Source organism: Plasmodium coatneyi, chromosome 12 (assembly GCF_001680005.1).
Source record: "Plasmodium coatneyi strain Hackeri chromosome 12, complete sequence".
In the NCBI taxonomy this organism is placed as follows: Eukaryota; Apicomplexa; class Aconoidasida; order Haemosporida; family Plasmodiidae; genus Plasmodium; species Plasmodium coatneyi.
The window spans coordinates 3,339,897-3,355,808 of NC_033567.1; the positions used below are offsets into that span (position 1 = coordinate 3,339,897).

At 41.7% G+C, this 15,912-nt stretch overlaps 1 protein-coding gene across 1 annotated transcript; it reads left to right on the forward strand.

Moving 5' to 3' along the window:
• Window positions 1-6,097: 6,097 nt before the first annotated feature.
• PCOAH_00044270 (Uncharacterized protein) lies at window positions 6,098-14,896 on the forward strand (the record flags this gene model as incomplete). The annotated part of the gene is made up of 1 exon (XM_020061211.1): window positions 6,098-14,896. One exon carries the CDS (start codon window positions 6,098-6,100, stop codon window positions 14,894-14,896), a length of 8,799 nt encoding a protein of 2,932 aa, XP_019916957.1.
• Window positions 14,897-15,912: the final 1,016 nt, after the last annotated feature.

Consider the following 15,912-nt stretch of genomic DNA (forward strand, 5'->3'; position numbering starts at 1 on the left):
AGGCACCTGGTGAGCACCACGGTGTTTCGTGCGTTGTTTCTCCACCCCACCCCTTGTGCTAAACAGATGTATATGTATACGTCCGAATGCCTTATTCCATCCTTCGCTGAACGTACGACAACGACGCGGAAAATTAGTCCCTCCGTGGTGGTATATAATTTACATGGATCCCCTTGTGGAGAATGCTTTATTCATTTTTTTTTTTTTTTTCTCTCTCCCCTATATTTCTATATTTACAGAAACGCAAAATAAATAGCATCAGTTAATGCGATGGCGTGACATAAAATTTGCTAAATGCGCGCCATTTTTTTTTTTAATTTGTTGGTAATTTTGCTAACGGGAGAAAGGGACTTTGTGGCAATTGGCGTGTACAGGGAACTGGCATGGGGATCTCCAAGTTGTTCCAATTTCATCGCGGAGGCAACACGCGCGCAAATGTATACCGTGGGGGAAGTTTCTCGTTGCTCCATTCGGAAAAAGAACATCCCAAGGGGGAAAAAATAGGAAAATTTCAAACTTTGCTGGACCAAGATTTGCACATTTGTACATTTAAAATGGCAGAATAATTCTCTGCGTCTGTTCCTTCCATGGATGTAAAGCGGATCGATAATTCCTCCCATCCACGGATTCCTTCCAATTTTTTTTTTTTTTTTTAAAGTTATACTGATCATGCTAACCACCAATTGGACGCAATGTTCCCATGGGCCATATGCGCATCCCAAATGATCACCACCTTTGTATGTAAAGACGCACGAAATTAAAAAAATGGGAACAGTTGCGCAAGTGCGTTTATGCCCTTTGCTGTGTTACCAAATGGGGGAAAAATAAGAAGCCACGATAATTTTTTTTTTATTTCCCCCCTACACACACGTAGCATACGCTTAATTATCATTCACTTACGACTGGTGAGTGAAACAAGTCAATAACTTTTTGTCTAATCCTTTTTATGCATACATTCTGGTCGTGAAAATATGTTGCGCTTATTAAAGCCGTCCTAAAATTGGCACATCTTTTCCCAGGACATTCGTTAAAAACGTTCTTTTCGCTGCGCAAGCAGTTTAGTGAGGGTCAATCTTAAGGGAAAACATTTCAAAATGTATACACATCCGGGCGGACGCAGACGCACATGTTCAGTGTGGTTGCTTAAATCGTAAGACACCACCTCAAATTTTTACCAAACAAAATTGCACAACATTTTCAGCAGTTCTGAGTGCTTGTTTTATTACCCACAGGGGGGTGGAAAAGAAAAAAAAAAAGACCAACAAATAATTACTGCACTGTGCCTTTCCCTTTGTATAATTTTTTCCCTCCAAAATGAAAAATTGGGAAAATGGGAATGTCCTAAATTACTCACGGACCGTGTGCATACGAATGCGCCCCAAGCGGAGCTCGTCGAAGCTTTCACCATTCACACGTGCCCATTTGACAAAGTAGGAACGGAAAAAAAAAAAAAAAATGACCAAAATAAAATATATAAAAATCACTGAATGCTCACACAAGTACATAATTGAAGTACGCACCCCCTCGGTCCGCTAACCCTTGTCATTGTGCATAATGTGAAAAGTCGAAAAAAAAAAAAACAGACGCACATGGCTCAGAACGAGCATATCGGAGTCACTGAATGGGGGAAGAAATATAGCTCGAAGGAAAAGAAAAAGGCATGAAAAAATATAAATTTTAGCAGAAAAAAAAAATTTCGCTAAAGGGAAGGGGGAAAAATGCTGTAAGTGGTGAGGGGAACAAACAGTTACGGGTCTAGGGGAATAAATAATATCAGTCCATTAAAAAAAAAATAAATCCAATCGGACTGGTTTAGCTGGCTACGAAAGTGCATAGCCTAGTGCATCGGTAAAAATGTAGAAAATGAACATAGCGCTCGAGGAGTATATATGACACGCAGGGCGCGATGATGGCCTGTGCTTTGTTACATGTTCGTACAGACGTGGCCATGGGGGGGACACGAATTTGATAAGAAAAAATGCATTATGACGCAAAGAACGAATCGCAAAACTGAAGAGAAGAAAGTCCTCCCAGTGAGGATTAAAAAGTCTCACCACCTCTATTTCTGCCTGCTGTATCACCTGTCATAACATTGTATTTTTTTTTTTTTTTTTTTTTTTTTTTTTTTTTTTTACCCTCCATATTTCCTCGTTGGATATGAAGGGGGTTAATTATTTATGCATGAGCAGACGGCTCGGAACTACGTAAATTTTTGCACCTACTTTGGTATGCACTCGGGATGCTAACCCCCCAAAAGGGAAAAAAAGATAAATAAAAAAAAAAAGAGAAATAGAGAGGATAATCCATTTTTATCATCCCATTTTTGTTACCTCATTTTCTTATGACAATTTTTCCGTCCCCTTTAACATTTTCCCCCATTTTACGTTTGCTCATTCGATGGGGCAATGAAATATATCCAATCGGATCAGAGGGGCGTGCATTCATTTGGCAATTCTCCTTCCCTCGTACGTCGGACGGTTGGTACCTTTATGCAGACGGTTAATTCTGCACAGGAGGGATGGGTAGGCAATTTTTTCCGACACGCAAAAATGGTGAATTATAAAAATTGCTTTCATTTGAGGATGGGAAATTACAAAATGTCTTTGAGACGCCGAATTGGCATTAAGACGGAAAAAAATGTAAAAAAGGAAAAAGATGCGTCGAACGCGTATGCTTTTTTATATGTAGGAAATACCTGTACAATTTGAACGTACCGAAGACACAGGGAGTTTTTCTTTCCTTCCATTTTGCATTCCATCGCGATACTGCATGGAACATGTCTCTTTGTTGCATTTTAACTCTGCATAGGGTACATATGTGACCAACAGGACCGAGCATTTTGGCATAACTGGACGCGGAAAATGAGAACTAATACGGGTATGCGCTACATGGGAATTCCTATGTTCAAAGAATTAACGCAAAATGGGGTTTCTTTCTTTTTTTTTTCTTTCCCATTTGCCGCTTCTCCTTTCGCCGTCTAGGCAACACTTTTCGAACTGCAAATGGATCGATGTAAATTTAGACTCCATTGAGCACGATGCGAGGGGGAAAAAGGACAATTACGTTTTGCATACGCATGGGGGGCGATTTGAACTGGAGTAATATGTCCAGTACGAGCGTATGCAGAACTCATTTGTCACTTTGTTAAATTAAGACCAGGGGAATTTTCCATTTTTCCGCGGGGGTAACAGCAACCCATGAGAAAGAACGAATTTTGAGAAAGTAACGAAAAAAATGAACTCAATCCAAACGGAAAAATAGAAAGTTAAAAGAATGAAAGATATACCTAGTGCACATTTGGTTGGAAAAGTCTGCTGATGCAGAGAAATTTGCATAAACGCAAGTATAAATAAAAACATATGCACGTTCGTCCTTAACCTTTGCCTCGCCTTGTCATATAGAGAAGGATAGAAATTATAGGCACCTTTTTTTTTTCCTTCCCTATTTGTGTAAGCATATAAACGCATGCTCAAAGAGAAATGGGCAAGGATCGATGAGCAAATATGCGTACCTGCGCATACGGGGCATACTGTATATTGTATATATATTCCCGTGCGCCGTGGAGTGAAACATTTCTATGGCCAGACCTGGAGTTAACAAAACTAAGTCAGTGAAACATCAGCAAATGTAAATATAAACAAAAGTAAAAACAAAAGTAGTATTATGCTAAAAGTGCGTAATTTTGTTGGCAGGTGAATGTCCTCATCCATCAAGTGCCACAACAAATGCATCATTGTAAAATTAAAAAAAAAAAAAAAAAAAAAAAAAAAGGGGAACAAACTAACCCCCTCCTTGAAATGATTATAAGATATATATGTGACGATCATGTGGTGATGTAACCCTTTTGCCCAGCGGGTCCATTTCTTTTTTTTTTTTTTTTTTTCGTCATGAGGCAAGAGTTTGTACCAATGTGCAAATTGCAAATTGCTAATTACGTACAGTATATAAACTGGTTCGTTTGAACATGATGGATAATGATCGTTAATTTATATATAAATGCGAAATGTATAAATGCATAACATACAATTTGTAATTGTATTTTATATATGTAACCAGCACAGACTCTGCTTCCCATGTGCACGGGGCAAAAAAAAAGAAAAAAGTACAAGCATAGATTTAAAAATATTCAAGGGCGCATTATGTCCACGCACGTATATCCGACTGCCCCAGTTGGTGAAAAATGCATACGTAAAAAATACAGTGACTTTAGCGCATAAGCATATAAGCGCATATTATTTTTATGCGTAATATATATAAATGCGCATATTGGATTGGCAAGGTGAGAAATATATATTTTCTGAATTAATATTTCTTCCCACTTGATATTTTTTTACCCCCTTTTTTTTCCTTCAGCATATTTTTTAAATTTGCCAATGTACATATTTTGTATTGTACATAAGAGCGAGAAAAATAGCACTTTTTTAAAAAATTCCATTTTTTATTTCCTAAGCGGAAATTATAAATAAAATAAAGCAAAATAAAGCAAAACAAAACAGAATAAAATAAAATAAAAATACGAAATTGACTGACCACGAAAATTGAATGAAGAGTTTACGGAAATTGAAACAAGTACATACGGTACGTATTGACAAACTTGAAAATTTTACGTTCACCTGTATATATTTATTACTTGTGAATATGAACTTTTTTTTACAGGACCCCTTTATTGCATGATATATATATAATGTATATATATTTGTATACTGCGTAATTTGTGCGCTTTTACGCTGTGTTTGCGCCTTCATGCGTGTTTGCTTGCGCTAACCATGTTTTTCATGTGAGTATGTTTTGTACGCGTTGCGTCGCATTTTACGTTGCGCTGCGCATATGTTTGTATACCTTTTTTCACATGTGCCCATACGTACAATATTATATATATGCATTTTGCATTATACACATGAATACGCGAATACGCATTTTCCCCTTGGGGTACTCCAAAACACCACATTATGTTGCATTTTAGGGTTACCCACTTGAGTAAGCGATTTTGTAAAATTAAATGATAAGAAAATTCCTTCTCTTTTTCAACTCCAGAAGTCTTTTCGATTAACTGCTATATTTATGGAATTTTTTTTTTTTTTCCCCTCTTTTTTTCATTTTTTCTTCCTTCATTTTTTTCCTTCCTTTTTCTCCCGAATTATGTCTTATTTCAATACTGAATGTTCCATGCTGCATACATTCGCGTGCTTGACGAAGCCAAATCCTAAAATTGTTCACCCAGCACGTCAGATCAGTATATGTACATAATTGTATGTATATTTGTCCTGACCTCCTCTGTGCGTTGGTGCGTATATATTTGTGCTGCGCGTATATATATTCGGCCCCCTACGCGCGTTCTTTTTATGTATGTAAGGAGGTACATTTATAAGTGTGCTGCTGTATGTTAACCTTTCCCCTTTTCTCTCCCACCCTCCGCGCTAAAATTGACCATTGTGTTGTATTAGCGTGTCACCGCTTGCATGTCATTTTTTTATTACGCTGAAAGTGCCTATTTACAGTCATTTTTTTTTTTTTTTTAAAAAAAGCTTGTGATATACTTTTTATTTTCACGCACCTCATCCCCTGTTGTGATATTTGTTTTGGGAACACGTGAAAAAAAAGGCGAACTGGGAAAAGTGTGAGAAACACGTGGAGCACGTGCGGCTTGTGAGCGGCGACCCGCTCGGCCAAACCAACAGGCGCGGAGTGCCTGACATTTCACAAAGTTTTGAATTTTTTTTTTTTTCTTTCATCCCTCCTCGAGTTTGTAAAACATAGCGCATTTTGTATGCGCACACAAATATAGTTCTGCCTGTTGTGGATATTTTGTATGTGACCGTTTCTTTTGCGGACTTCACCCTCCTGTAAGTGGCTCCCCCTGATCGGTGCATCCAGAGGCGTACGCTTTGTTTACCTGTTGCACGGGACCGATTGAACTGTATTGCCAGTTGGCCACTTCGAAGGGGAGTCCACACCGAACCAGCGAATACGTTAAATATACGCATTTGCATATACACACACGTGCATATATCCTGACATACACACATCCCTGTTGCGAAAGGCAACGCCTCCGTCGAATGAACGAGTCGTTTTAAATGAGGAGGACGGAGACACTCAAATGAATAAAATAAATGGACCAAAAATTGATGACATAAGTATAAGCATAAGCACAAGCACAAGCAACTGTGAAACACAACTACGAACGCAAAAAAACAATAAAAACGAAGTCAGAAGAGAAGGGGATTATAAGATGAGTAAAAACTTTAACATTTCCAATTACAACTTGGATTTAATAAAATGTTTGCAAAATGACTCCGGAATTTACTTTATATTAGATCCATCCAAAGCCATCAACGATAAAAAAAGTTCCGACGTGTATGATATATTTATTCCTGAAAACAGTGATGGTGTTACGTTACATGTGCAAAAAGTAAATGAGGAGTATAAATGCATAGGGGTGAGCATAACGAAGAAGGGCATTGACATCAACACTGGCACGCGCATCTTTAATACGAAAATTGCCGACTGGCTGGAGCAGCTCTTTCACTTTAACAAGACCTTATCAGGGGGGAACCAGCCCAGTGGCAACCATCCGAATAGCAACGGGGGTGCAAGCGCGAACGCCGGTAACCTCAGCAGTGGTAATATTAGCGGTCACAGCGGTCATAGCGTCCACAGTGGCATTAACACGGACAGCCTTAGCAACCGACTGAAACGAGTGAGCAGCAACAACTCTGCCACGGCTGAGAGCAACAGCGTGAACACCTCACCCTCCACAGTCATAAACAATTGCAGCAAAGGTGCGAATGCGGCCATTAGTGGCCTAAGCGGCAGCGTAAACGGAAGCAGCGTCAGCGGTGGGAACAAGCACGGCACGGGAGGATACAACAGCGTCAGGCATATGTCCCCCCCGGGCATGCAACAAGGACCAATCACCAATCTAGTTAAAAATCCCAAGAGCAACTTTGACCATTTTGAAAATAACGACAATTACAATCCTACCATTTGCAACAAGAAGAGTAATAAAATGATAAACCAGTCCAGCTGCAATTTAAACCAAAGCAACGGTACCAACAATGTTGTAACGCATATTGTGCCCTCCACCAACTTGTCCTCTTCTACTCAGTCGAAGGACAATAATAGTAACAGTAATAATAACGCCCCTTCGACTCACCCCCACATGCAGCAAGTGCAGCACGCCAAACAAATAAGATTGAATCAGATGAATGCAACGCATGCACACAAATCGCATTTGCTGCCGTACCACGGTGCGAATTATGAGGACAAGAATAGTAAACTGTACAACAGCGGAGGGGCAAACGTGAGTGGCACCAATGTGAGTTCGGCCAATGCCAATACTGTTAATAGCAAAAATGTGCTCAATGGAACATCGGCCAACGTGCAGGGGTCGTCCAACCCGAACAGTGAACTCATGAAGAATAACAAACTGGGGTGTACGAATAGGCAGAAAAGTGCCAACCACCATGTGCATACCAATCATCAGCATGGTGGTGGTGACTCCTTGTACAACGCGCAGAATACGCAGAATGCACAGAATGCACAGAACACGCAGAACGCACAAAATGCACACCCGAACAGTAACCACACATATAGTAATCACAAATCGCAACAGCAGTCATACAATGAAAACTTCGGCTACCGGCCAACCTTATTCAATTTGCTTGAAGTTCTGGCAAATCATAATATTACTACGCCAGATCAGCGTGTGTGCATAAGGGGGATAGTAACGGATTTTCTAAACAACGAATTGCCTCATGGGAAGATTTATGCATACATCGGTGCAGTAGTGGGGCATGACATTCTACATGACATAATAAGAAAACTGGAGAAGGATCCCAATCGAAATGTTGTTCCGGATGCTTCTGGGTTGGCAAGAATAGAAGCCGCTTTTGGATTGAGTAAGTCTTCCTATGACTTTATGAATCACACCTCCAACAGCACAAGTGTGAATAACATTCCTAACGTTTTATTTAACCACAGAAATCTGAATAGTGCCCTCCTGAATAATCACATTTATTCGAATATCCTCTCTAATGTAGCTGGCAACAACTTGGCAAATAATAATGCAAATAACAACAGTAGTAATAGTGGTAATAATAATAATGGTGGTTCGAGTGGAGGGGGTGCTGTCAGTGCGAACCCACGCATGGCCGATCGGGTCAGTATGGACAGTGAGAAACTTTTAAGTAACGTTAAAACGCAGGCGGATTTAAACAACCTGCTTAAGTATGCCAAGGGGGGTGACAAGTACGCCTTGTCCTGCAACAATTTGATTAGCATGGGTAAGAAGAAGGGTGGTGGTGGTCACCCTGCCATGAGTAATATGTTAAATATGCGCTCAGATGGCGTTTTTAACAATGGTATGGCCACCGTTGCAGGGATGAGCCAGAAAGGGGGTGGACTCACTGCTCAGGATTATCTATGCATGTCTAGAAATTTGAACATGCAGTGTAACCCCCTGAACAACAGGGGAAGCGGTTCGGATGACGAGGAAGAACTCATGAAGGTGATTAAGAAGAACATTGAAACGTACAAAATGAACAACATAAAAAATATGCTTATATCTTCCGTCTTCGGGAGAATCAAGTGGCTTAAAATAATGAACGAATCACCACACTCGTACCTCTACGGACATAGTATAGTAAAATTTGGGAATAAATTATACATGTTCGGGGGGACAAATAGCAAGCATAAGAAGGTGCCTTTCAATCATACCCTCACCTTTAGTCTCATTTATTACAATTATAAGTTACTGCCACTTGGGGGAAATTATCCCGAAGAGAGAGATGGGCACACCACGCATTTAATCTCCTTAAAGACCGGACTAGCTGTGTTCCTTTTCGGAGGTAGTAACGAGAATACCTACTTTAATGATATTTACACACTCGATATGGAAACGCGGAAATGGAGCCAGCGAATTACCAAGGGGAAGATTCCCCTACCTAGGGATCAACACTGTTCACTTGTATACCCAGCTAAGAGTGAACACGTCCGTGGGGAAAAGACCAACCTAACAGAAGGAGTAATAATTTTTGGAGGGAAATGCCTCTACAACAATAACATCGTAAACCTGAATGACATGTGGATGTTTTTATTCCAAATAAACATGTGGGTTCGCATAAATTACTCCAGTCAAGAATCACCCATTGGAAGATATGGCATGAATTTCGTCTGGTCAGATACGAATACGTTATGCTTATTTGGTGGAGAGTACTTCGATTCGAATAAGAATTGTCGTGAGAGGAAGTTACTGGACGATATGTGGACCTTCCGTCTGAACTCTGCAACGGCGTCGAATGAAGTTAGCACGGGAGGGGGAGTTACAAGTACCACCCCTCCTACACATGTTGGTACAGGTGGGGTAGGTAGCCTTAGTTCATTAGGCAACGTGGGCAACATCGGTGGTGCGGGTGGCGTACCCACCAGCGGAGGTGCCTGCAGAAATTTTATTTATAATACCTCCAGTTCGATAGAAGGGGCGTTCTACAACAACGTCGATATAATGCACGCCGATTCGTTCAACAATGGTGGTGGGAATAATGGCATCGGGGTTACTAACGACGGAAGCAACAAGCAGTTTTGTCAGAACAATTTGGCTACAAGCCAGTCAATAGATAAGAGCAGCACTTGTGAAAATTTAAACAACCTAACGAATAATGCATTGGCAGAGAATGCCGTCCCAAATGCATCCGTCAATTTAAGTGAAGAAAAAAATTCGTCAGATAACGAAAATGATCAGTTGAATAATCTCCTGAAGAGAATAAAAATAAGTGGAGAATGGAAGAGGGAGATATACGATGGGAATATTGGTTGTAGGTCCAACTATAGTAGTATTTTCATAACACAGAGGCATCAAGACTTTAAAAGCGCAGAACCAAAGACGGTAGAAAAGTTGATGCTGCTGTGTAGCGGAATAACCTACATGGACAAGGATGATAAGTTGAAAATCGTTTCGAGTGACGAAATTTATGTCTACTTTTTTTCTCAAAAGAGATGGTATCTGCTAAAGGGGAAGTTGTACAATGAAGAATTCATATATAATGCGAGACAGAGACATGTAGGTTGCTTTTTCGAATCGAAGAACGTACTTGGGAGAGCCAATAAGAATCCCGTTCCTTGTATATTCATCCAAGGGGGGTTTAAAAAAAACTCCATTTTTGGAGACGCCTGGTTGTTATCCCTCACAGGGGATAACCCCCTTAGAATCCATGAATATGACACATCGAGGGAGAAAATATCCACCACACAGATGCCACTATACTACTTTAGGGACACACATTCGATTAGCTTATTATACAGTTTTTGCACTCTCCAGAAATGGCTTTTCGGTGCATTTGCCAATTTGGTAGACAATTGTGTGCATGCTTTAAATCCAGCCGAAAATGTTTTTATAAAATATGAGTTGACACCAGAGCATGACGGGATGTTATCCATTCAGGATGATGGGGAGGGTCTCGACTTCAACGCCATGAATAGAATTCTTCGCCTGTATGGAAACTACCGTAACTATGATAGCAACAGCTTGTATAATGAAACCGACATGGGCGCAAGTGTGAAGAAGCACAACTTTCCCAATACGCATTTTGTAACCAACAGCCGAAATGACAGCTCTGATGAGGATACCAGTCCAGATGTTACTACTCGGCATAATAACAACGGGGAGGCGACCTCCAAGGGGAACGGTCAAACGGATGATAAGTCAGCTACTCCTGATAATGCAACAGGGGAGGGCACCCAACAGGAAGGCACAGCAGCGGATAATAATAGTAGTAACCCCACTGTGGAAGGAGCACAGGCGGTGACGAAAAATACCAATGATGTATCCCCCGAGGGAGCCACCCAAAAGAGGAAGAAAAAATGCTCCTTCAATGACCAATATTATCATAAAAATTATGATCAGGAATATTTCTACAACGAAAATGCAAATAGCATTTTTGATATAAAATATGGGGTCGGGTTTAAAATGTCATTCGCTCGTATCTCCTCCAGTTGTGCAATCATGTCCAGGACGATAAATACCATCGGGATAGGATTACTTTCCCTTGAATTAATGAACCACTGTGATGCGAAGGAGCTAGCCACACCCCTGTGCATGTGGAAGTTACCCAATAAAGAATTAATAAATAGGAATATTGCAAACAAATCGGAGCATAGACATCATCAGAAGCTACTCATGTCGTATACACCATTCAATAGTCCTAGCTTACTGGCTGAACAGATTAATATCCTTGGCACGTATAGTGGTACTAGGTTACTATACTGGGATTTTAGAGACGATATGGATTTTATTGTATTTTCCCCAGCGAATAATAACATCTACCTGAGCAGCTCCCCCCTCAGTATTGACGAAATTAAGTGCAGCAAAAAGAAAAGGGGTGCCACAAATGGGACGGCAAATGGGGGGGACAATTCCAGCAAACAACCCTGCATCGAGGACATTAAACTGACCAACAGGGAAGTTAAGCGAAAGGCGTATTCTGATCAGCAGGACGAAGAAATGGAAAAACATAAAAGGAGCAAGGTGGATCATGATGCGGATCGACTACATGCTTATAATAATGGGGCGACCACAGATGGGGAGAAGGACGAACAGGTTGACCAAGTTGGTGAGAAGAACAGCACACCGCTAGTTAAGGATGAACAGCCGGGTAGTGCAAACGATAACCTGAATGAAGACAACGATAGGAATAAGAGGCTGGACACAGAGAACAACGATGGTGCTGTTGCCCCGTGTGCTGACACTGGTGAGGGTACTCCTAAGGATGGCAGTGAGAACGACGAGGTGAGCGAAAAATGCCCCAATGTTGGTACGTCCAATGATGCAGATGCTAACGCAGCAGCGAACCAGAAGGAAGAACCGAAAGAAGGTGAGGAAAAAACATCAACCACCGCGAAGAGTAGCAAAAGTAGGTATTACGAAAGTGAGGAATTTCAACACAGCAATGACGTTTTAAAGAAGATGAATTTGTTCGAATACAACTCCCATTTGAACCCGTCCATATCGAAGGAAAAGTACAACGTTAGTCCCATCTTTCCCTTGTGGGATCATCCAAAGGATAGCATCGACTATTGCTTGTCTACTTATTTGTATTGGCTATACCTGAGGAGGAGTACTAATATTTTTCTCCAAAACACTTTGCTCATACCGACCTGTATGAGGAAGGACGAGCACAGTGTGAACGGAGGGGAAGCAGATGCCACAGGTACCCAAAAGGGGAAGAAGCCTAAGAAGGGAAAGAAACTCAAAAAGGGAGCCACAAAGAATGGAAAAAGTGGTGCAGAAGTGGAGAAGAAGGAAAAGGCAGAAAATGCGAATGAAGTAAATTCAGCTGTAGCAGTGAAGGAAGAAGGAGGTGATGACCTACCCGGTAACGACCTAACCACAGACAAAAACGGAGATGAGAATACCAACCAGGGTAACAACAACGATATGAACGATGGAATGAGCAGTGAGAAGGTCCACGTGAAGAGCGAACTACAGGGAGAGGTGCCTGGTAGTAGTAATAGTAGTATTAACAAAGTCAGCGTCGACAATTTAGAGGTCCCTGGAGCAACTGAAGCGAGTAGTAACGGTGACATAAACGGATGTAAGGGTAATACTGGAAAGGGTTCAAATGAGGGAGATGGGTCTGGAGGAGTGGAGGGCAACGTCGAGGTTAGTGCCAAGGGGGATCACAACGAAGAGGAGGATGACAGCGAAGTGGATGAAAACGGGTTCACAAAGCTGCAGAAGAAAAAATTAGAGGAAGCGTTAGAGTATGGAATATCCCAGGAAGTGAAAAAGCGCAAATACGTGCATAGGAACGAAACGGATGATAGCGCACAGGAGGACGACAACGATGAGGAGGAGGAGGAAGACGATGAGGATGACGAAGAAGAAGAAGAGGAAGGCGAAGCAGATAATGCTGAAGGCAAAAAAGACGCCAACGGCACGGAGAATCCGAACCCTGTGGAGAATGCAAAACAGGGAGAAGAAACGAACATTGCCAATGGGGAAAACAACGCAGAAGCAAATGTCGGCGAGGCGACTCCAAATGGGGAACACGCCGGTGACGCGGAAAATCCAAACAAGCAGCCAGAAACGAATGACGCACAAGTAAATGACGCAACCCACGGGGAAAAAGCAGACGGAGCGGAAAATCAAGAACAACAACAACCCTCCCCAAAACCGACATTCCCAAAAGAAGGAGGAAAAAGAATGAAGAAGACAAAAAATAAAAGAGAAAAAAACGAAAACGTAGTCGGCAGAAGAAGAGGAAATATTCACTTCATGAGTAATAATAATGATTCGAAAAATGAAGAAAGTGAAAAAGCAAAAAAAGAAAATTACGTCAACGTATATATGGAGACGCTAAAAATAAAAGATGAGTACTATATAAGTAATACGCATAAGTATACCCTTTACAATTTCTTGAGGAGGAAACTTTACAGAATGGTGGAGTTCCATTATCTGTTCACTCCTTCTGATTATGAATACGGGTCGTTCATTATGATGGGGTTCCTAAACGATAACACCAGTAGCAGTATAGAGGTTAATAGAATTTGTGAAGCGGGAATTTTACTCTACTATAAAAATAGACTGATTAAACGGTTGGATGCGCCGTTTATAGACACTGCCTACAATTTGTCCCTTTCGAAATACCCCCCAAACCCATCCTTGTATGAAGGGAATCTATACAAGTATGCCCTGACCGTCATTGTCAATGTCCCCAATTGGCTTAAACCTTCCATTAGCAAACAAGAATTTGTTCACGAAAATAATTATGCCTTCCTCCTTTTTAAGAAGAAACTGGTGAGTCTAATTAAGTACTACCTCTGCATCTGTGAGGACACGGCTAAACTAACCAAATGGAGAGAATCCCGTGACCTTAAGTTGAAAAGGTACCTTGAAAATATGCAGTATAGTAATAGACCCGCCAAAAATGATTCCGACAATGAGTATGAGAAGGCCTACAAAATTGTGTATACCGATAAGGGAAAAAACAGAAATGACCAGGAGGAGGAGGGCGTACCTCATAAAGAAGAGGAACCGCAAAGGAGGGAACGAGCAACCGCACACTTAGCCAAATGTGGTGAAGGTAGAACCCACGAGGGAAAGAGAAGGAGGGAATTGGCCAATGCGATGGAAGTGGTAGACGCTGCAAGTGCGGGAAATGCGGCAGATGCATCTACTGGGGATAAACTCCACGACGGCTGTGACAACTTGAAGGAGGAAGAAGAAGAAGAAGAAGAGGAAGAACCCGCAGAGAATGACAACCCCGCCGAGGAGGACGAAGAAGCGGCAGAAAATGATATGCCAGCTGAAGAGGAGGAAGGAAGCGATGGGCACTACGCGCATAAACATAAAAAGCAAAATGAAGAGGAGGAGGTAGAAGAGGGAGATGATGATGAAGAATATGTGCCCGAGGAAGAGGAAGAAGAGCAGAGAGACGCCGATGCAGAGGAGGAGGAAGAACAAAATGATGAGGAAGACCAAATGGATAACGAAGCGGAGGATGATGCAGACGATGCGGATGACGCCGAGTACGATGAAGAGGACGAAATGAAGGCGAGAAAAAAACAAAAAGTTAGCCACGCAGAAATGGATGATGAGGAGGAAGAAGACGACAATGGCGAGGAGGACGATGAGGGGGATGATGAAGCAGACGAGGAAGTAGATGAAGAGGAGGAGGGTGATAAAGATGGTGAAGTTGACGAAGAGGAAGAAGAGCAGGAGGAGGAAGAGGAAAAGGAAGAAGATGAGGAAGAATACGATCCAGAGGAGGACGATGAAGAACACAACGAAATGGTTAAGGTTGTAGAGGACGAGGATGAGGAAAAGGAAAACCTCATCAACTGCCACGAGGACGGAAACGAAATGGAGGAGGAAAATTACGAGGACGAGTGGAGCAGCTAAGAGGGACCGAAAAATTGAATCCTCCTTACCCCACGTTCAGAATAAGAAATACACATAAAAAGAAGTATCCCGCAAATTGTGCAGCTTAACCTGTAATTACTGTTAATAATAAGCGTTGCTTTGTTGTGCCCACGGATAAAGGAACCCAAGCGAGAAACACGTTCATGTGAACGAAACAGCTCTGTGAAATGTGTAACTTAGCGACGCTGCTTCGTTTCCCGCTAACCACACCCGTGTGATAAGGAAAGGAAAAAATTCTCCAGCCAGTAGTTTCCCCCATAATAGCATTTAGGCACATCAAATGAAGAAAAGGATCCTCCTGAAATGTGTGAAAGGGTATTTAACTAGCATGCCAGGTGAAGACCATAGGGACGGGAAACACTTCCTCCCACAAAAACACACACGGCCGCAGCAAAAGATAGATATTTATTTACAAAGCGCAAAAATTATGGGACACTTTTTTTTGTTCCCCCATTTCGCACGTCATCCCAAGTTACCGTCCTGATGATGTTGAATTTGTGCATATGTAACAGTTGCGAAGAAGCTCTTCCTGTTAGGATCTAATTTACTCTTTACCGTTGATACATCGGCAATATTCTCACTTGAATTGGGTTCCCCGCGGAGTTCTTCCCTCCCGGAGGAGGAAGACATAAATGGCGCACAGGGGGGAACTCCCACCAAGAATGTATAAACGTCCAAACCTCCTGCACGTTATAACCACACGATGCGTCCCCTTGTTGGCAACCTTTTGAGCGCTCTCATTTTTTTTTTTTCCTCTTAGAAGAGAATCCAAGCAGCACCGTTTGCACGGCACGTGTGCTGCTTATAATTACACATTTATTTTTCCTCCCTATATTATTGCTGTGGGGCAGTCGAATTGCCCCTGCCAGCGTAAACCTTCGCAGGAACAAAATACACGTATATGGGGGCTTGTATATAATGCAAGGGGAGGCGAGAACGCTACATCCCCACCCGATCCATATGCGAAAAAAAAAAAAAAAAAAAAAAAAAAATGT